This window comes from Raphanus sativus, chromosome 4 (assembly GCF_000801105.2).
Source record: "Raphanus sativus cultivar WK10039 chromosome 4, ASM80110v3, whole genome shotgun sequence".
In the NCBI taxonomy this organism is placed as follows: domain Eukaryota; kingdom Viridiplantae; phylum Streptophyta; class Magnoliopsida; order Brassicales; family Brassicaceae; genus Raphanus; species Raphanus sativus.
The window spans coordinates 33187037-33208670 of NC_079514.1; the positions used below are offsets into that span (position 1 = coordinate 33187037).

Sequence of the window (21634 nt, forward strand, 5' to 3'; positions counted from 1 at the left end):
TATATATATAATTTACAAAATAAAATAGTTAAGATAATTTTTAAGAAAACATATTTTATGATGATTATTTTTTTGATTAAATGATTTAAAGAAAATTAATTTCAAACAATGTAAAGTGATCATCTAATATCATTAAGAAAATTTATAAATTAAAATTAAAATTTTACCTAATTTTCATTGATAAAATTATAAAATGTATTCGCAATTCTAAACAAGTTATGATTTACCAATTATTAGGAATTAGTTGTCTTATAAATATTCATATATATACATGAATTTTCAAATATTATAAAATATGTTCATGAATGTAACTACAACATTTTCTGTGTGTTTCTATCTTTAAAAAAATAAACTTACCAAATTTTATAAGATTTATAAAATGTATTAGAAATATAAAAGGATGAACGGGTCTAAATTAAGCTAAAAATAGTAATCCAATTATAATCTTATTAAAGTTAAAAAAATAGTTGTTCAATTTGAAATAATAGATGCGAAAACATACCCACAATGAAAACTTGAACTGTCCAAATATTAAGTTTGAAATAAGATACCTAATTAAGATGAAAACATATGTATTAACAATTATTATGATTTGATTATTTTATAAGTATTTATTCCCGTGCATGAGCACGGGAGAATCACCTAGTTATATATTAAAAATGAAAGTTGGTTAATTATAAGAAATTAATAAGAGTAATTTTACAATTTTCTTTAGTTTAGACTTTAAAAAGGAATATTATTTATTTAATAGTTAGTTTTTATTAAATCATTTATTGTACTTGTTGGATTTCATAATTCGGTTTTGTTTAATATTTGTTTCTTGAAAGTTAATATTTATCTTTTATAATCCTCTTTTTTAATATCTTTAAAAACAAAATTATAAAAAACTTTTTTAAAAAGTAATTATTTTAAAATAGATTTCTTACAATTATTATTTTTTTGTTTAGGCTTAAAAAAAAGAAATTATGATCAATTTTTCAACAATATATAATTGTAAAAAACAATATAATAGTAATTTTTATAAAATCCTAAAAAGAACCATAAAAGACTATTTTGTAATGATTTTTTTTCTAAACCTATTTAAATCATAAAAAAAGAGAATTGTATAGTCTTTTAGACATGTCACAATTTTTTAAAAAATATTAACAAATAAATAATTACTTTAAATTAGTTTTTTACAATTATTTTTTTTGTTTAGAATTAAAAAATGAAAACTACTATCAAACATATTTAAAAACATATAATGTAAAATACTAAAACTGGTAATTTTGTAACTTTCCTTTTTTAAAAATTCGAAATCATAAATATAACTTTAAAAGACTATTTTTGTAATGATAATTTTCCTTTTTCTTAATTTCTTTTAAATCCTTAAAAAAAGAATTATATCATATTTTGACACATTTCACAATATTAAAAATTTATTGACACATGTCGTAATCAAAAAATTAAAATTACATCATATATTTTAACAATATATAATATAAAAATGGTAATTTGTAAATTTTCCTTTTCTAAAAATACTAATTCATAAATTGAATTTTAAAATGTTTTTGTAATGGAAATTTTCCTTTTTCTTAATCTTTTTTAAATCCTTTAAAAAAGAATTGTATCATATTTTTGACACATGTAATAATCTTGAAAAAAATTTAACACTTGTCACAATGTAACTTTGAATAACCAAACTTTATATAATAAGATTTCTACTTTCCACGACTATCCAACTATCTTATGAAAACAGACCCTTAATAAACATATCAAGAAATCGATACATAATGGTATCATTGATTGAAGTTAGGAGACTTTTTTGTCATGGCTATATAGCTAACAAGTTTTCTGGTAAAAGCAGGTTTTAATTTGAGGAAAAGAGATCAAACTACACAAATTGCAGATATGTAACACTTGCTTTTAACATAATTTTCTTAAACTACACAGTTGTTTTTTTACCAACAAGCATTATACTCTTTAATAAATCTTGGTGATGTTTACGTGGATCTAAAGAGAGATTGGTATGAGATGCGTCTAGTTTTCCTTAAAATTATGAGCCAAATTTCTTATAAATATACCACAAACTGGTTTTGAAATAACTTAAGACCCAACTTAGTGAGAGGCTGATAATGACTATTCTTTTCAAACCCACTTGAAGATAATGGGCAAAGAGTGGTTTACCAATGAGTATATATCCGAATAAGTTTGATAAAAAAAAATATCCGAATAAGTAAACATCAGGCGGATACCCATTTTCAATATTTATTTAATACATAAGGATCAATTTTCTCAAAAAGAATAGGGATAATTTGTAAACTACTCCATTAATAGTTTTAAATTTGAAAATAACACCACATCTATTATATTTTTTGAAAACTATATCTATGTGAATTGATATTTTTAACCAGATTAGATATTTCAATATTAAAATATAAATACGAAATTAATAAAATAATGTTATTATAATTATATATGTTTAAGATAAGTTTATCTGTTGAGATAAATATGTTATTTTGCCATTTAAAGTTTTACAATAAAAAATCATCACTTTCCATAGTAACATACAAAATAACATGTTATAGCCGTTTCTGTTGCTGTTGATAGTCTGTATTGGAAGGAAAGAAGCAGTGTTTTGTGGAGGAAGCAACATTATGTCTGACCAAAGATGTTTTGGAAATTTTCATGTGCATACGCTTATATCTATGCATCTTCATGGTACCATTCTATAAATATTACAACAAATATATATATATATATATAATATCGAAGCCGCATAAAGGAATCCAGTTCCTGCAATTCAGAATCCATCAAGCCGCATAAACGACACTTACGCCGAATTTGAACAGAATCAAAGTTCTTCAAAGGTATAGAACATCTATCTCTCCAGACTTAACGATCCGTTCATCCCTATACTTTTTTGATAAGCGGATTCCCTTCTACCAGTAGCTGAAATACCTTTCTTTTCTTTTATCTTTTATGGAATTTTCGTGTCTTGTTTATTTTTTTAGGCATGCTTCTAAATTCTTTTTAGAAATTTCAGATACAAAACAAATCACAGGTTTCCAGCCTGTACTTACCTTAACTCAGCCAAATCACACAACAAAACCACACTGTATTTCTCTCTATTCGCGCAGAGAAAAGCATCGGGTGAAATAGTCATAGTGGCACATCGCGTGTGACCAGCAAGAGTCGACCTCAGCCTACAGTTTGATATGTTCTACACTTTTACGATTTTGTATTAGCTTGTAATCACTAAGACATTGTACCGTTATTCGAGACATTCTAATTCATTGCCCAACCTATCTATACTAAAATCTTTGTGAACCATCTGAACCACATCTTCAAACTTCAAACCTTCGTTAATGGTAAATAATTTACCTCTTTTTGTACTCACCATGAATTTCTTTGATTCTTTATTCACCTTCCATGCTCCAAAAACTCCAGTATATGCAGCATGATTTTCCAAAAAAGAAAAACAAAACAAAACTATTTTCAGAATAAAATAGAAACATAAATAAAAACACAAATCTGATTCATGAATTAACAAACCTCTGAATGAGATCATAGGAAGAATTTGTGAAACTAGTGAAAGGAAAAGTTTTTTCAGAAATGGAGGGTACAAAGAAGAATAAAATGAGATGTTGTCTTGAAGGTTTTCTTGTTTTTTTTTTCTTTTCTAAAACATAAAAAGATTTAAAATATATGAAAATAATATTTTGTAGATATTCTACACAATTCTTTCTTAAAAACATCTTATTTTTGTTAAAACCATTACTTTAAGTATAAAATAAATTATCATGATAAATAACTTAAAATCGTGTAATTTTCAAATTAATATCTTATTTAAGTATATTTCTCTAAATTTTCCCAAGAATATAACATTTATAAAGATTTATATATTTTTAATTAACAAATCTTCATATTATTTTCAAAATTTTGCAAAAAATATTGATAATCGTATTAAAAATATAATACTTAATTAATTTATAAATTTTTAAGTTAATTAATATTTCATTCTACATTTATATTTTAAAACTAAAATTAATTTATAAAAAAATAAGAAAATATTTATGGTCATAATCTTATAAATGAACTAATATTATAAGTTTTTTTGTTTAGATCATTTGGTGTTCGGGATACATACTTAATAATATATATGTGTTCTAACATAAGTATTTTAAAACAAAACAAATAGAGTAATTATATAGAATAATAAAAAAATTATTTTTGTTTTTATAAAAAAAATTCTAAAATTTATAAAATTACATATATTTTTTAATATCAAAGAAAATAAAATATTTTGTAGTCTTGTTAATTTTTTATATTTATCAATTTTAGAAAGTATTAATTTATAAAATACAATATCAAAATTTGTTATTTTTTAAAAACACCAATATTTGTTCTTTTAGAAACTCAATCCATAGTAATTTGAAATATAGTTTTACTTTATAGAAAATGGATATTCATATCGTCTCTATGTTCATCCTCATTACAACAGTAATTATACAAATAATAATAACAATAAATTACACATGCGAACAAAAAGAAGTAATTAATGAATAATCGAAAAGCAATAGATCAATGCCCTGTTTGAAATTGCGCTAGGCGTAACGCGTGCGGCCGATCTGCGCCTAGCTAGTTGAGAGAAAATCGGGGATTATTCGGGGATTACGCGGGGATTAATTTTGTACAGTTTTATCAGATATATATTATCATATGTAAAAGTACATAAGAATTCGTAGTGGTCTACTGGCTTGAGCTCACTAACTCAACTGGAGGTCCCGGTTTCGAACCACAAACCATGTTTTTATTGTTACTTTTACTCGTTTTGTTTTTAGTGAACACTAAAAGACTGTTTTGTCCCCATCTTCTTCCTGTGTTCGTAGATCTGAAAATATGTATTTCATCTCAGACTTTTTTTTCCCACTATAATGGCTTGTATTTACTTGTTTTCTTTAGGTTTTCACTACTAATAGCATATCTTGACCTCAGCATATGATTTTAAAACCAAATTATACAAGTTTTCTGAAATTCAAAGAACGAGTTTCTTTAATAATTCGCCGATTTCTGCAATAAAGCGGTTAACTCGGACTTTACTCGATCGTCCGCGTTATACTTCCGAACAGCTTCAATTCGCCACGGCGGGGCTCCGGTTTGCGCAAACGCGGCCGCGTACTCGGCAACTCGCCCGAGTTTTAGAACAGGGGATCAATGTATCAGCCGAACTCAAAAGCTCTCTAAGCGAAAGCGACAGCGTAGAGTGCTCCGGCAACAAATGTTCCCACAAGGAAAGCATGATTAGCCCACGCGGCGCTTACAGGCGCTTCAGCACCGGTGTCTGGTCCCGGAGCCGGAGCCAAAGTCGGGGTTAATCCGTCGGAAGGACCAGAGGCGGGAGCATCGGTTAGAGGAGGAGAAGCAACTGGAGATGTTGTTGGAGCTGGAGTTGGCTCGTTAACTGGAACCGGCGGTGAAGCAAGCGGAGAAGGTGATTCTGCTGTCATGGGAGGAAGCGACGTCGGTGGAGAAATGGTGGTGGTTGGTGCCGGGGCTGGAGCTTGAGAGAAACATGAATTGGCCAAGAAACCGAGAAAGATCACAACTTGCAATGCCTTAGGACTCATCTTTAGATTTGATTATGTTTGAAACTGGAAACTCTGTTAAATGTTTTAAGCTCTTGTTCTTTGTTTGGTGGCGTGTGGAATTATGAGAGAAGAGAGGTTCTATATATACTCGATGGTTGGGATTAATTAATTAATTATCGTTGTGACTTGTGACCACTAATCATGCAAACCACATACCTTGATACAACATGGCTTAGCTTGACAACGGCGGTTCGAAAATATTTTTTTTCTTCTTTATTTATGCTTTTTTATTTGACTTGGCGTGTTTGGGTTTTGAAGTTTCCTTGAAGGATCATCTACATGGAGAAGCACCAAACTGATGCACTGAGTTCTGCCAGGTGTCTAAATTTGTTGTTTTTGCTTAACCGCGTTATGATTTATGAACTTGAATTCTTGAATAGTGCCGTGCCAGGCTGCCAGCCTTTCTAGGAGCTTGAGTTGAGGCATGTTTAGAAATCTGATTTTGTAATTTTTTAAACGATATAAAATTTTGAAAACGAGTAGTAATAATAAAGAGTCATAATAACGTCTGAGGACATAAATTTTTTAACATTTTGACCAAAAAAAAAAATAAGGTCTTAGGAATTCTTGTTTTTCTTTCTTTTTCTTTTTATTTTGCTTCTAAGTCATATCTACTCATGAAGGCATTTTCTGATTATTTCCATTAGATTCAATATAAAAATAAATTTATATAACAAAACTAAAACAAGCAGCGGTTTCCATATGTATTATATATAAACAGAATAGAAATTTATGTTAACTATCAATATTCACAAAACTAAACATGAAATGAAAACTAATTATAAAGTATAAGTATAATTTTATTTATTTTTGTAAAAGAAGTACAAAATATTTATGTGGAAACAAAATTTGAGATAACGAAATTACTAAATCCTTATAAATTAAATAGATATACATAAAGAGATGAAAATTTTCTTTTAGTTGTTGATGATTGGTTTTGAACTTACGTGAAAAACATAGATAAATTTTAATCTATTAAAAGAGAAGAGAAGTACAAATTAATACTAACCCTTAAATTTGTACAATATTTACAATCCACTGCCACCAAGTCAATTAATAAACTTAATGTTAATTATTTATTGTATTTTCCTTATTTAATTAAAATTAAAACTATTACTTCATATATTCTAGCTAACCAAAGAATTAATCATATTTTCGATACTTTGTGCAATCGATTTAAGATAAATTACTATTTTGTTATTATTTTATGTTGTAAATAAAAATACTCCTAGTTTTGATTGTAAAATATTGACACACACATAATTTTTTTATTTAAATCCAGTGTAAGAATGTAAAATGTTAGATAGAATGAAAAACCTGAAGAACGAGTAATGGTTATTTACGTTGTTGTTGATGTTTTAGTACAATCAGTCTCATGTTCTTAATCATGATGATGATGATGATTTGAATTCTATGGATATATATCGTAATTATATGTAATTAGATATACGCAGTAATAATAATTATTATGCATGCATAGAGAAAATACAATATTGTTTTAAAAATTACATACTTATATTTTTATTATTTATTAGTAATAAATAAGGTATTGAATAAACAAATTTAGGTATTTGTTTAATCAACTTAGAATATATATATGCAATATTGTTTGAAAGCTATGTAGTTATATTTTTCATTATTTATTAGTAATATCTAAAAAGTTAAAACCACATAAACTAGTTATCTACATAATATATAATTAAAATGTAAATTAGTATGTAAATATAATATTTTATTTATATTTCATATAAATAATATTCAAATGTAAATCAAATATTATAAATGTTGAAGAATATAAAATATATAGCACCAAATTTTAATTAGTATATATAACAATTTTATCATACATTAAAAGTTTGGTCCATAAAAACTAAAAACAAAATATTTATGCAGACGGGCGGGTCATATTTTAAAAATCTGGATAAAATGGTTGAAAATTTAAAAATAAAATAAATTATCCAATATAAACTATAAATTATTATGTTCAAGTTTTTATAATAAACAGTAATTTAATAAATTTAAATAATAAAATATATACAACCATTTATATAAAATCAATATTTATTTATAAATATGTAAAAAATAAACACACATGACATTTAAATTAGATTGCCTCAATACCCTAAAATAGTAGTTCTACTCCTTTTAATTATTCGGGTAAAATATACAATTAGCAATATGGTCATTCAGATATCCATTCAAGTATGATTCGTTTTTCAGATATCAAATTTTTTAAGTTTTGAAATTAAGATCCGTTCGAGTATTATAAGTTTTCTCGTGAGTTCTGAGTCACATCCTTCTAGATTCAAGTTGGTTAAGTATTGGAATTTAAAAATATATATATATATATAAAATTTGAGATAATGTACCAAAAATAACCATGTTATCCTATTTGGTTCATATATTTTGTATCTAAAATATAAATAATCTAAAACTAATCAAATAACCAAAAATAATCATATCATCTGTTCTGGTTCGAGTTGTTCTGGTTCGAGTTCGAATTAATGTATAGAAACTTAAAATATTCAAATAACCAATATACATTTAGTTATATAGTGACACATCTAAAATATAATACTAATTATGAAAAACAGATATCAATTTTTTGAAAAATCAAAATCAAAATCCGAGAGGATACGCGGATCTTACTCTATTACTCTAGTATATTCTTAAGTCATTCGACTAAGAGCAATTTTGAAGATTTGAGGCTAATTTTAACATTATGAGTACGTGTGTTATTAGTATGTCTTGTCTCATGGATTTAACCTTTTTCTTGTAAACGTATTATAATGGTTTATGCTGAAAACGTTGTGGTACATCTCGACTGTATATACGCGGGCTGGGGCTGGACGAAGGTGTCATATGTTAATGTTAATTTAACTAATTAATATTTAGGAGAGATAATATGTACTATTTTCTTGAATTTTTATTATTCTTCCCAATATTTTAGTGACAGATTGTTTGGTTCCCATTATTCTGACAACCTACAAGCTTACAAACTTAAAACGCGTACTCGTATTCAAGTGATACTAATCTATCTTATTAAAACAGAAACATTCTGTTGGACCTAACATTTATTTTGTAAGTTTTTAAATTAAATACATCTTTATACTTTATAGTTAAACATACATTAAATCATTAATGTTCCTTTCTTTATACTACTATCCATGTTTCCAAACAATATACTTATTTCTTACTACTATCAATGTTTCCAAACAATATATTTTATACTACTATCAATGTTTCCAAACAATACAATAATTAATCTTAATATTTTATATCTATCATTTTCTCTTTAAAATTTTGTAGAAACATCATAATTTCATAAATTGCAAAATAATGAACTTTAAAATTTGGATTATAAGATTACAAATTATGAAACTATTACAATTTAAATCAAATGAGATTACATATTGGTCATCCATCAGTTCAATCGGTTAGTCTCGAATTTTAGTGATTTTTGTTAATATGAATATTTTAAAAACCTAAATTAAATTGTCAGATCTCCGGATTAACCGGTATAATCACAATCGGGTTGAATTTAGAAACACTGATTTAAATGCAAAAATATTTTAAATACACTCTTTAAAAGTTACCAAAATATTTGTTAAGTTATTAGTAAAAATTTTCATCGTAAAATATTCCGCGCTTCCAAAGCGCGGATGATAATCTAGTTGGTATTATGGTTTGAAATCCTTAGTTACTAGGAATTTAGAACCTACCTAACAAATATTTCACTTAAATTACAAAATTGTTTCACCTTATATGTATATCTTCGTAAGAAATGTATAATTTAAATCTTTATTTCCTGACAACCTTGACCTTATCATACTTTCTAATTAACCAAAATATTATTTTAATTAATTCAATTCATAGAACGAGTTGGAAGAAGGCTTGGTAGGCCTCTCTTTGTAGATTTTGGTGGACGGTGGCCTGTGGAGGGTGTGGCCTAAGCTGACAATTTTTACTTTTTCTAATTAACCAAGCCCAAAATATTTTTTTTTCCTTTTTAAACCAAGTTCAGGGTTTAGCAGTTCGCATTACTCAAACTTCCACTATCCTTTGGGCTGAAGAAAAAAAAGAAGAATCCTGCCCAATAAGATTGGAAAAGTTTACCCTTGGTTGATTTGGTTACTTTGGAAGAATAGTAATGAAAAGTCTAACTGGTAACCATTAAAGGAACATTAGGAATAAAAAAGAAAAAATGCAGAGGAATAAAATTAAAGAAATATAATTCTTTATCAATTTTGGTGAGGAATAAATTTATTCTATGTTCCTTTAAAATAAAAGGAATAACAAAGAATGAAAAAAAAAAGATTCCATATAAATGGTAAAAATAATTAGGAACAGTAAGGAATGAACTATTCCCTTGTATTTCTTGGTCACCAGTTAGACCCGAAGTGTTTTGAAGGGAAGAGTTTTCTACCTACAGAAATTGTTTCAAAAGCAAAAAAAAAAGAATCGGACTTGTGGTTATGGGTCAAAATTTAGAAAAGGAACATGCAATGATAAACTCAGATCAAGAAAATTGTGGAAACAAGAAATGGGCACCCTCCACTAGGTTGGGTCAAATGCATCGTAGGTGTTGGACATACCTAAGTTTTCTGGATGGGCGTGGTGGGTTGCATAACAAGACCAAGGAGAGGGCCATCCTTTAAATTTCAAGGTGTGGGAGTTACTAAGGACTCTTCAAGACATTGAATGGTGGAGGATGACGCTGGAAGAAAAAATCAACTAATAGAGGGCTGATTTAGTGATCTCATTGTTCAAATAGTCTCCAGAAATGATCAAACGCAGTCGTATGTGGCAGTTTGTTATCCATTATGGCTTCAAGACATCTTGGCTTCAAGACATCTTTGAATTCGAATTCCTTTTTGTTGACAATATTGCATTACATTTTAGTTATGTTACGAAATGATCAATGTACCATCATAATTATGGTCAAAATGTAACGTAGATAAAGACACGAAATATCCATCACCGGTTAAATCCGGTCTAAAATTCTCTCATCGCCGCTTAAAAATGCCAATCACTTGTTACGGTTCGTTCGTCACCTGTCTTCCCGGTAATCCCGTCCTCTATTTCACATAATAATTAAATAAAATAAAATAATTCACCAACCTTACACAAAAATTCAAACTCCTTCTCAAACGACCCCACACACACCGATTTTACCTTACGCGCCACGATCCGTCCGAGAGAGAAGAAACCATTTTACCTGAAAGATGGAGCCGCCGCCTAAGGCAGATATCGAAGTGAAGATAGATCCGAAAGCTGCGGATCATGGACCGAATAAGAAGGGAGGCGACGAGATTGAGATCGAGACGAAAGGGAGCGATCAAACAGCGGCGAAACCGCTCGTTCGAACCGCGTCTGGATCGAAGAAAAACGTCCACTGGAGCCCCGAATTGGTTTCCGGGTCTCAGGAACCGAATCAGTCGTCGTACACTGCCGGATCTAACCCGTACATTGCTCGTTCTCCACCAGAGACCACCGATGCTTCGTTGAAAGGTTTAAGAGTGCATATTAGGTTTCGTAACGGTCAAGATGATCCGGTTCAAAAAAAAAAAGATGATCCGGTTCGGATTTAAACTTTGATTATTTTTATTAATCTAATGTATTTATAATTGGAGGAGCAGATACGATGGAGTCTGTGAAAGGAGCGCTTGGGAGATGGGGAAGGAGAGTTGCTGAAGCCGCCAAGAAGACGGAGAGCCTTGCCGGGAACACGTGGCAGCATCGTATGTTTTTATTTCATTACAATATATTTTTTGGTGTAAAAAAAACAGTTTGATGCCACTCTGTTACCGCTAGACAAACAACTCGTTGGTTATTTCATTATAATATGATCATCTTGTATGTATGTTATGTTACGTTACGTTCTTGTGTTTCAACCAGTGAGAACTGCTCCGAGTTTTGCTGATGCTGCAATGGGAAGAATTGCACAGAGTACTAAGGTTCTTGCAGAAGGAGGGTACGAGAAGATTTTCAGACAAACCTTTGAGACCGATCCAGATGAGCAGCTGTTGAACTCTTTTGCATGTTACTTGTCCACCTCAGCTGGTCCAGTTATGGGAGTTCTCTATGTGTCCACTGCTAAGCTTTCTTACTCTAGTGACAACCCTTTATCTTACAAAAATAATGGTCAAACCGAATGGAGCTACTACAAGGTAAATATAACGCCAGACATCTTGTCTGAATTGTAGTCGTTTTGAAAGACACCATATCACCTCTGCGATCACTAACTATGCCGTGGACTTTAGATCCATTTCGTTATGGTTTCATTTCTGCGTTTTGAAACTTTCATCCGAGTCATAGAGTCATGGACTTTTGAGATTCAATGCATTTAACTTACTAAAGTGATTATAAATCAACACTTTGTGTCCTCTTTTGTTAGATGCTTAAGACAATGCCTCGGTTATGATTTGTTAGTAGCATCAACTAATAAGCTTCCTTAGAGTGAGTGATTCATTGTGTGGAGGAGGATTTGTGAGAGTAGTAATGCGATTTCATATTTTGTTACCTCGAAAACCATTCAACACGTTAGCATCAGTTTAGATTGTTTACCCATTTCAGTAAACTTGCTTAACTACTACACTCTTTTAGCATCAGTTTGTCAGTGCAATAAACTTTGCTACGATGAGCGGCAGCTCTCATCTCTTTTGTTTGTTTTATACATTTCAATTAACACTTTTGGTGTCTTGTTTGTAAAACAGGTACTGATTCCATTACATCAACTTAAAGCAGTGAATCCATCAGCAAACATCGTGAATCCTGCAGAAAAGTACATACAGGTGATTTCGGTAGACAATCACGAGTTCTGGTTCATGGGTTTCTTGAACTACGAAGGCGCTGTCACCTCTCTGCAAGAATCTTTGCAAGACAGTGGTTTAGGGCCAGTGTGATTGATACACACACACACTTGGTGGATTCTTTGATGACCATTTTAAGCCTATTGATGATTGAGATACTCTCTCTCTTTTTTTTCTTTTTCTTTTGCTTAGTTATTTTGATTACAGAAGACTCAATTGACATTATTTGCATAAATATAATTCTCTAAAAAACTTTTTGCTATATCATGTATGTCTTTTGTGCCATATCATTGCATTAGGTGTTATTGATTGCTGTATAACGGCGTTGAGAAAGACCATGACCATGGCGTGTGTGTGATGCAACTTTTTGTAATAGTCAAAATGTATATTTACTAGCATTCTTGGTTCCTTATTTTGATGTATAGACAGTGAAGTTAGTTCAAACCATTGGTTTCATTGAATCACTTACCAAACGTGCAGAGTTCAAATGTGTTTCATCATCTGTTCATCACTAAGGACCACTTTTGTTTTGTTTGTTTTAACCTCCTCTCCTGAATCTATTCACGTTTCTCTACTTAGAAAATCATTAAAATTATCTGTAGTATTAAAAGTAGTCCTTAACTTCTATGATTTATCAGTTTCCACCTGAATTTTGTTAAGTGGTCCCTTCTTTTTTCGCTTTCAGATTCTAATATAAGAATTGAATTGTTAATAGAAGTATACATAAAACAATGGCGATTTTCTACATAAATTTTACTGTTACTTTCATTAAGTAAACTAACTGAGGTAGTTTTTATTAGCACTACTGAGGTAGTTTATGTATGCGATATTTTTAGTTTTCCATAGTCTTCAAGACTATACAACTCACACATAACACGGCAATGAAGGCAGAACTCAATAGATTCCTATAATAATATGACAAAACTACAAAAACGTGAATGAAAATAAAAAAACTGAGCGTGACAAAGGGGGAAAAGCAAGAAAGTGAGGGCCAAAGAGAAGAGAAGCTCCAATCCTGTGAAGCTTGGGGTAAGTTTATGCAAGGTCCCCCACACTTATCACTCCTTTATCACATGTAAAACGATTTTCTACATGCACTCTCACAAACTTTTCCACTTTCTACATTTGACCCTTGTTTTTTCCTTTTCACCTTTATCCCCCCCCCCAATTTTACTTTTTTTCTTTCTTTTTCCCTTAGCATAAATAAATCTTTAATTTCGGAATCTCAAAGCTGCAATGTGGTGATCAAAATTATAATTAAGAGTTAATTATATTTGGGTCTGATCTTTTCAAATTTCTACGTAAAAAGTAAATGTAATTTGATATTTTGATCATTTATATTCTGCAATATAATTTTTTATTGGTTAAATTATTTGTAGTTATTGTTGTTTTTAGACAAACGATAAAAATTGAATACAAATTTGTAATTTTTTAATTTTCGTGCAAAAACTTTAAAACTCATTTATTTTGATACAGAAAAGTATTAGTTAGAGATCTAATTCAATCTAGTGCAAGTTCCTATATAATTTTCAAACATGTCATAGAAAAAACCTTGTCATAAATTTGTTTTTTTATATCTTGTCCTGTATTTTCTTTTTAAACTAATCCATATCAGTTACATCATGGATTCCATTTGCATAATATAAGCTGGTGAAAATTTATTAGTACATAATGATTAGACAAAGTGCAGTGTCTTATTTGTGTGTCGAGAATATTAAACAAACTCCTAAGTCACTAAAATATTTAGTTAGTTTTGTAATTAAGAAAATGGACCAGGCATGCCGCATGCATTAGAGCTTATATATATACATTACATTAGAGGTATTATAAATATTAAAATACATTTATAGATATTACCGAAATGTATAATTATTCTGAACACTAAAGTTAAAAGTTATGTCTGAAATCACGATATCAAACTAGATTCGATTCCCTTGTGCAACTAACCAAAAAAAAATGTCCTCACTAACACTATAATAAGTATATCAAATATATGAAAAACAATGTATATAACTGGATTAGTTTGCTTTGTTCTTAGCCATATTGCGCTGAAATCCGATATCACAAGTCTTCAACATATTTTACATAATTTCGTAACTAGTAAGAAACAATCTAAATATCTTTTTACTTCAATGGTTTTTATAAAATATTATTTAAAGCAATTGAAATCAAGTAAAGGTTTTTCTTAAAATATAGGCTTTTCAATTTTATCCTTGTCAATAAGGAAAACCACAAACTATTGATATAATACTGACCCAAGGCGATCTATTTGAAAACAAATTATTGGTATTTCCAAATCTCATAATTGGTATAACTTTTTATACGTGCTGTATTTTAAAGACATCTTTCTACAAGTGTAACATGAAGATAAATTCTTAATGGACTTATATGGAAAGGTGTTAAAAAAAAGGTCCTCTTTCACTATTCATATGATGCTTTGATGCTTCTTTTTATTGCATGGAAAAACAAAAGATCATATAAATTATTCTTTTCGAAATTGTTAATTATTATGAATTTACATATATTACATACATTCAAGTGTGTACAAAGAGAGCCAAGTAAGATGTTCCAAAATTTTGGATCTTTATTTTATTTAGGAAATATTGAAAAATGTGAGGTTATAATTGATTTTGTTTCTTATCAATCAAATACACATCTCTGACATCATGCACATGAATACATGACCAGTTAGTTGCTGTTGTAATACACATACGCACTTATATAAAAATATTTCAATTGACAATCATATCAGGACTGTCGCTTATAAATGAAATTGTTTTTTTAACTGAATATAAATGAAATTGTTTTAAAGCTTACATATAAATCTATATTAATATCGACAACATGCCTTCTAAAGATTTGCACTCGGGTGGTGAGTACAATAATGATAATAGTAGAACCATTGTTATACACTTGTTTAACTTAGAAATGTTGTTATGAACAAAAATAGTTCCATTTATGATAATATACACAATAGACTATATATAAATGTTGAAGAAAACTATCAATGAGAAGTCATGAATATAGAAAAACCTAGAATTAATGTTCAGTACTACTACCCATAAATATGATCATACCAATATGTTGTCGCCAGTTATGGAGTGTAACTTTTAATACTCTCTTCAACAGGATCCTGCAATGAGAGGAGAATCTCGTACACATTTTTTTTTTAAAGTGTCGTACACAATTTTGGTGTTGAAATTTAAAACAAGCAATTATTTTGAATGATGTTTTTTTTTTTGCTAAATCGTGACTTTTTAATGATGTTGTGAGGTTACAACTTCCAATAATTTTTCGAAACTAAAATGAGGACTATTTTAAAATGTATAAACAACGAAGTGGTAATGTTATAGGTTGTTTGATCGCATTTGTTTTTCTTGACTACTGAACCATAAAACTGACAGAAATAATGTCTAGGAATAGTCTTTGTTGGCAAATCTAGGATGAGAGATTACCAAAAAAAAATTCTAGGAAGACAGTAGCTAATAGCTAATGTTCATACAAGAACAATAATCAAATCGGTTGAGTGGATTTTTTACTAATCTCGAAACTTATTACTAAATATACAGTGGTAAGGCCTTAAGGGTCGCCCTCTAGTACGAGCAACTAGCAAGTAATTAATCTTCTTAATACCGGTCGTATAATAGCAATAAAGTTGGCGTTATGGAAGTAAGTGAAATTTAATTCTGCACACAAACATGCATATATATATACTATATACTTTAAACCCCCAAAGAAGATGCTCATCTCGTTTTACACCCATCTCGATCTAAGTACTTTAATTTTTTTATATCTGGAATATTGTACTAGGTCTCAAGTTTGCAAGATGAAAACAATGAAGCTAATCACACTAATGAAATCAAAAATGAAATAATTCTTTTGTAATTATTGGTGATTCAGGTTTGTACCATTTAACTTATCATATCAATATATCATGTAACCGTTAAATAATCCATTCATCAAAAACTTGTTCCTTGTTAAGAAAAATTTAGTAGTACACATTTTGTTTATATGTACTTGAGTACTTTGGAAGATGTACGTATGGGTAGTTATCACGTTAAACTACTTTGATTATATAATAATATTAAGCTGCAAGAGAATATGTAAAATATAAAAATATTGAACGCGTTACGAATATACAGTATAATGTAAAAAAAAACTATGACAAAGTAACAGAGGAGATTCCCAAGGCTTCTTCTTGTGCTCAGAATATTAGTTTTTTCTGAACACGAGGAAAGAGAGAGCAAGATGAGATGTTGACCGGTCGCATAGTCAATACAAAAATAAGTGGGCCCCCTAACACCTCTTTACAGGGCCCATTATGGCTTTTCCTTCTCCAATCCCCAAAACATGCAATTCTCCTCCGAGCCAATTATATATTTTCCTCAAACAAGGAAAATAAAAATTAAATACTCCCTATGGCAAAAAAAGTTTATGTATTAAAAGTATTCTCTGTATCTGAAAATTTATATTTAATTTCTTACACATTATAAAGATAAATAAACATTTCATTAATATAATTTAATTTAATTTAGTATTTTTAGTTAATTTAATTTATTATAATTTTATTTTAATTTTATCCATGTTAGAAAAACGATTATAATTTTATTACAATGTTTTTATGGCGATTTTTCCATAGTCAAGAAGAAAATCATAGTCGTTAATCATTTTTTAGTTTTAAATGTTCAAAATCTAGTGTTTAGTATTTTATTTACGTAACTGAGATATAAAAGTACAAATCCACAAAAAAAAATTGATGATTTATCATAACATTCATTAAAGGAAAAAAAACCTACCCGCAATCGAACAATGGGAAATAACTATAATAATATCACCAACATCTTTTACCACCAAACCACCCTCTCCCATACTCTATAATATTAAATAGATTATATCCGAAAATTACAAAATTACATAAAATTAGTGTTTAATTAATCTATAAGTACTTTTTATTTTTTTATTAAACGCTAGATTCAGACCAACGTCCAACTCATAGTTACCACAATAATTACGAACATGGAACTTTACCACTTGTACTTTTATTTTATTTACAATTTAGTTTTAACTAAAATCAAACTATTCAAAAAAAAAAAACTTGAATCATAATTTCAAATAGAAGAGTATATTTTTATTTGAAATGTGGTATTTTTTTGTAATTCAAAGTAAAACATATATCCATTGCATTGTTTGACATTTTATAATTTCACATATATGCCAGAAGATAAAATACTGATTAGTTATATATATAACTTACAAATTCCAACAAAAATATGTACGTATTTATAAAAGAATAATTAATTAATTAATTTCAGTGAGACAGCAAATAACTTTTTTTGTTAACAACTCACAAACATTTTAGGGTTTATTTGCCACATAACAAAAAAGGAGATAATTAGATTTTTAGTGAGAAATTAGAGAGAGAATAGAAAGATAAATAAGAAGAGAGAGGGTATTTTTGGTTAGACAGTGGGTAAAAATGTATATCATGATAGTAAATTATTTAGGGTCAATTTGCTTAATAATCATAGCAGCACCATAAATAAAGAATATAGCCATGCATGAAAAGTTGTGTCAATTTAACACAAAATTAGACAATGCTCTCCTTTCCAACGCGTGAGAGATAATACAACGCTCAATATCATACTATACTATATTTATCCTGTATATAGTAGAGAACAATTATTTTATAACAACAACCATTATGAAGAGAATGAAAAAAAACCATTATGAAAAGAAGGAAAAAATAAAAAGGCTGAAAAAGATGAAGGGTTTGTGGAGAGTACACTATACTCTAAACTCAAACTATATACCCTACACCCAAACTATATACCCAAACCATATACACTAAACCCTAAACCCAAATCATATACCCAAACACTAAACCCTAAACTCAAATCATATATCCAAACACTAAACGTACTGATCCACTATACTGACCAAATATATTAGACCTCATAAAAAAAATCGTGAATATAATTATTTGATATTAAGAAAAAAAAATTGAATATATGAAATTCTCTAAAATTTCTTTAGAGAGAGATGATGAATGGCGACAGTGTTGGAGAACAAAACAGTGTAACTGATCAAGTAGTGAATAACAAAAATCAGGAGGCAGAGAATGAGATATAAATTACAAAAGAAAAGAAAAAGAAATTTATCAGACTATACTGTAATTTAAAATAGTATAGATTCAAAATTGCGATCATGAAATATTATATAAAATTTATAAAATATATGTTTGTTTTAAAATTTTCAAAATATATTATGTGTAAGAAAAAAGACTTGTTTTTATTATATAAACAACAAAATTGTATAATTGTTTTTACAGAAATTGAAATCAATTAAAAATTGAAGGAAAAACCATATTTATAAAAAAAAAAAAAAAAAAACCATTCAAGGACAATATGGCAAATATTACACAAATATCATAGCCATCAGCTTGTTATGGATAGAGAGTTGATATTTTTTCTACTATGTATATGCCTCCAAATTTCCCAATTATTTACATAACATTTTATTTTTGGACAAATATATTATTAAACATTTTCCTTTATATAATTAAAATAAACCAAAATTTATGATTTTAAAATTTGGAATATCTAAATTTAGGGTCACATTTGAATACCAAAAGAAACAAAAATCAAAAATTAGATTCTCTTTATCTTTCTTATTTTCATATAACTTTTATCTTAATGTAGCCAAAAAATAAAATCCCTTGGAGCAAGAACATGAACCTCATCATCCTTAATAATGATTTTATTGATTGCCGCCTTAAAATCCCTCTTTATTTTTCTTTTCTCTCTCTCTCACAAAACACTGATTTCCAATCCAATTTTTTGATTGAAGATGAGAAATTAAAGAGAGAAATAAAAAGAAATTTATGTGAAAGAAGGGATAAACCAAAAATGAAAAGAACCTCAAATGTCATGACCCTTATTGTTTGGTGTTGAAAAGCAATTGTATAACTTTAATCCTCCCTTATTGTTTTCTCCTCCTCTTGTTGCTGTCTGGACTACTCTGTGAGGAATTAGTACATGACTCGAATGTTCTCTCATCACTCTTATAGCTCAAACATGTTGCTTCCAACACTCCAATTGGACTCACTGGCACAACTCTTGCCGCTAACCTTGGCTTCTGTGGCGATAAATTAGCAGCTCCGGGCACATTGTCCCCTGTGAGGCTCCTCATCAGACTCAAACATCCCTTCACACTCTCCTGCTAGACAAGGACAATGATCAATTGATGAAAATGTGTTATCCTAGATAAATATATTACATGGGTTTTTACCTGTTTTACATATGTGAGATCAGACAACGTCTTATCGTCATCAATGCACTTTATTTCTCCTGAAATAGAAGCAGACAATGCAGCAGCTGCTGCTATCTCAGAAGGCCTGAAGTCCAAGAATTCAATTGCTGCATTCAATTTTTTTTTGCAAGCAGTAAACAGAGCAAGTTAGTTGCAAATATGGAAAGACTGTTATACCTTTGCTTCCAATCAAAACAAAGAAACGCACCTTTAGTGGTGTTCAAGATGAACTGTGACGATCTATAGATCAGATTCTCTGACACGTGACCGTTGGTCTTGTAAATGAAATAATCAATGAAGGAGAAGGGAGTTAGAGCTTGCAATCTCCAATTCAAAGTGTTGAGTACCAAAAGTTCCATCCTTTTAATCGTCTTGGCCTCAAAAACAAACTTGGGATCTCCCACCTGCTCATTCAATAACTCAGTAAACTGTTACAAGGTTTGAGTTATTAAGGAGTATAATGTGTATTGCACCTGTAAATCAACAGTTTGAGGCACATCTGATTCTTCCATTTTGGCTGCTAATGATAAGCAAGAGACAGCGAGTAACTGAACAGCCCAAGTCTTGTCTTTCTATGCAATCCAAACAGACACACAAACACACACGCAACTAGTATTAGAAGAACCAAGCCAAGAGAAAAGATAAATAAAACCAAACTTACTGGCAAGTCATAAGATGCTAAGAACCGATCCAAGTAGTTCATGGAAAGACATATGCACAGCGTACCAAAATTGTAATGAGCACAAGCCTGTTTCAGACAACAACAATAAGAAGCATTAAAGACAAAAACATTCAGTTACTCAAACAGATCAAAATCTCAATCTAATGAGAAGATCCAACTGATCTCAAAAGTAAGTGTTTTTTTTCCAATTCAATACATCTAATCATATCAGAAATCCTCTTTTAAAAACTGATCTATAAACTGATCAGACAAGAAACTCAAAATCAGACAAAAGCCAGATTTGATGTTTTTGACATTAAAAAAAAAAGGAAGAAATATCCAAACCTTTAAAATCCAATCAAGAGCTTGGTTTCTAACACGCAACTCCCAATCACCAGAACGCAGCCTCTTGAGATAATCATCTCCTGGAGAAAACTCAACCTCTCGCTCCAACATCTCTCTGATTCTCTCTTCTCTCGGCGATGACGACGACGACGGAGAACCCATCATCGGAATTGATCCGTGGCCGTTAAAGTTATCGTCTTTACTAAAAAGTTGATGGTTATCGTTCGTAAATCCGCCGCCAGGGATGGTTTCATCGTCGTTGTCAGTGATCCATGAATCGCTGGTTTCTCCACAAGTGAGATTCTCAGTCTCAGCCATGGGTTGGGTTTTGATCTTTTGTTCTGTGTTCTCTTTTTATCGTTTATTGTGGTGTAAAGAGTTTCAGAGACGTTCGGACAAAACCCAAAAGTGATCAAGAAAGGAGATTTGTGAGGAGTTGATATATCGAAGAGCTGCGATTTTCATGGAGAGAGAGAGAGAGAGAGAGAGAGAGAGAGAGAGAGAGGTTTATGGAGGAGGAAGTGGGTGAGTGTGTTTTAGGGTAGAGAGGGGGAGAGTCCACTCTGTGTAGAGTCGAAATGTGATACGATACAAAGAATATACACTACAGACATTTTGGTAATGTATTGATACTACATCGTTAACATAAGATATTGTATAGACGATTCAGTTTCCTTAATAATATGGGGATTCCAGTTTAAACGGGTTATGGTTAAAACTTTAATTTATGGTTTATATTTTTAAAATAACTTATGCAGCTATTAAATTCTAAAAATTCATTTTTAGTTTGCATTTTAAAAATATTTTTTTATAAAAACTAAAAATACAATACATTTGGTTGGTCTTTATAAACTTATAGATTTTTAAATCCTGATTTT

General features: G+C 29.6%; 3 protein-coding genes across 4 annotated transcripts; 1 reads left to right on the top strand and 2 right to left on the bottom strand.

Moving 5' to 3' along the window:
- Positions 1–5192: 5192 nt before the first annotated feature.
- Positions 5193–5693, bottom strand: LOC108851759 (classical arabinogalactan protein 2-like). Its single transcript, XM_018625223.2, has one exon. The coding sequence runs from the start codon at positions 5607–5609 to the stop codon at positions 5223–5225; it is 387 nt and encodes a 128-aa protein (XP_018480725.2). The 5' UTR covers positions 5610–5693; the 3' UTR covers positions 5193–5222.
- A 5055-nt stretch (positions 5694–10748) lies between these two features.
- Positions 10749–12704, top strand: LOC108852102 (GLABRA2 expression modulator). Its single transcript, XM_018625601.2, has 4 exons — positions 10749–11141; positions 11270–11371; positions 11529–11800; positions 12347–12704. The coding sequence occupies exons 1-4, from the start codon at positions 10856–10858 to the stop codon at positions 12533–12535; spliced, it is 849 nt and encodes a 282-aa protein (XP_018481103.2). The 5' UTR covers positions 10749–10855; the 3' UTR covers positions 12536–12704.
- Positions 12705–19180: 6476 nt separating this feature from the next.
- Positions 19181–21433, bottom strand: LOC108838373 (cyclin-D2-1-like). Of its 2 annotated transcripts, none has more exons than XM_018611321.2 (6): positions 20757–21433; positions 20412–20498; positions 20224–20322; positions 19959–20154; positions 19730–19857; positions 19181–19660 (listed from the first exon to the last, which is right to left on the bottom strand). In XM_018611321.2, exons 1-6 carry the CDS (start codon positions 21072–21074, stop codon positions 19421–19423), a joined length of 1068 nt encoding a protein of 355 aa, XP_018466823.1. In that variant the 5' UTR covers positions 21075–21433; the 3' UTR covers positions 19181–19420. The 2 variants fall into 2 exon arrangements, with proteins under 2 accessions (XP_018466823.1, XP_018466825.1); XM_018611323.2 differs by having other exon boundaries at positions 19181–19657; positions 20757–21423.
- Between the last annotated feature and the right edge of the window lie 201 nt (positions 21434–21634).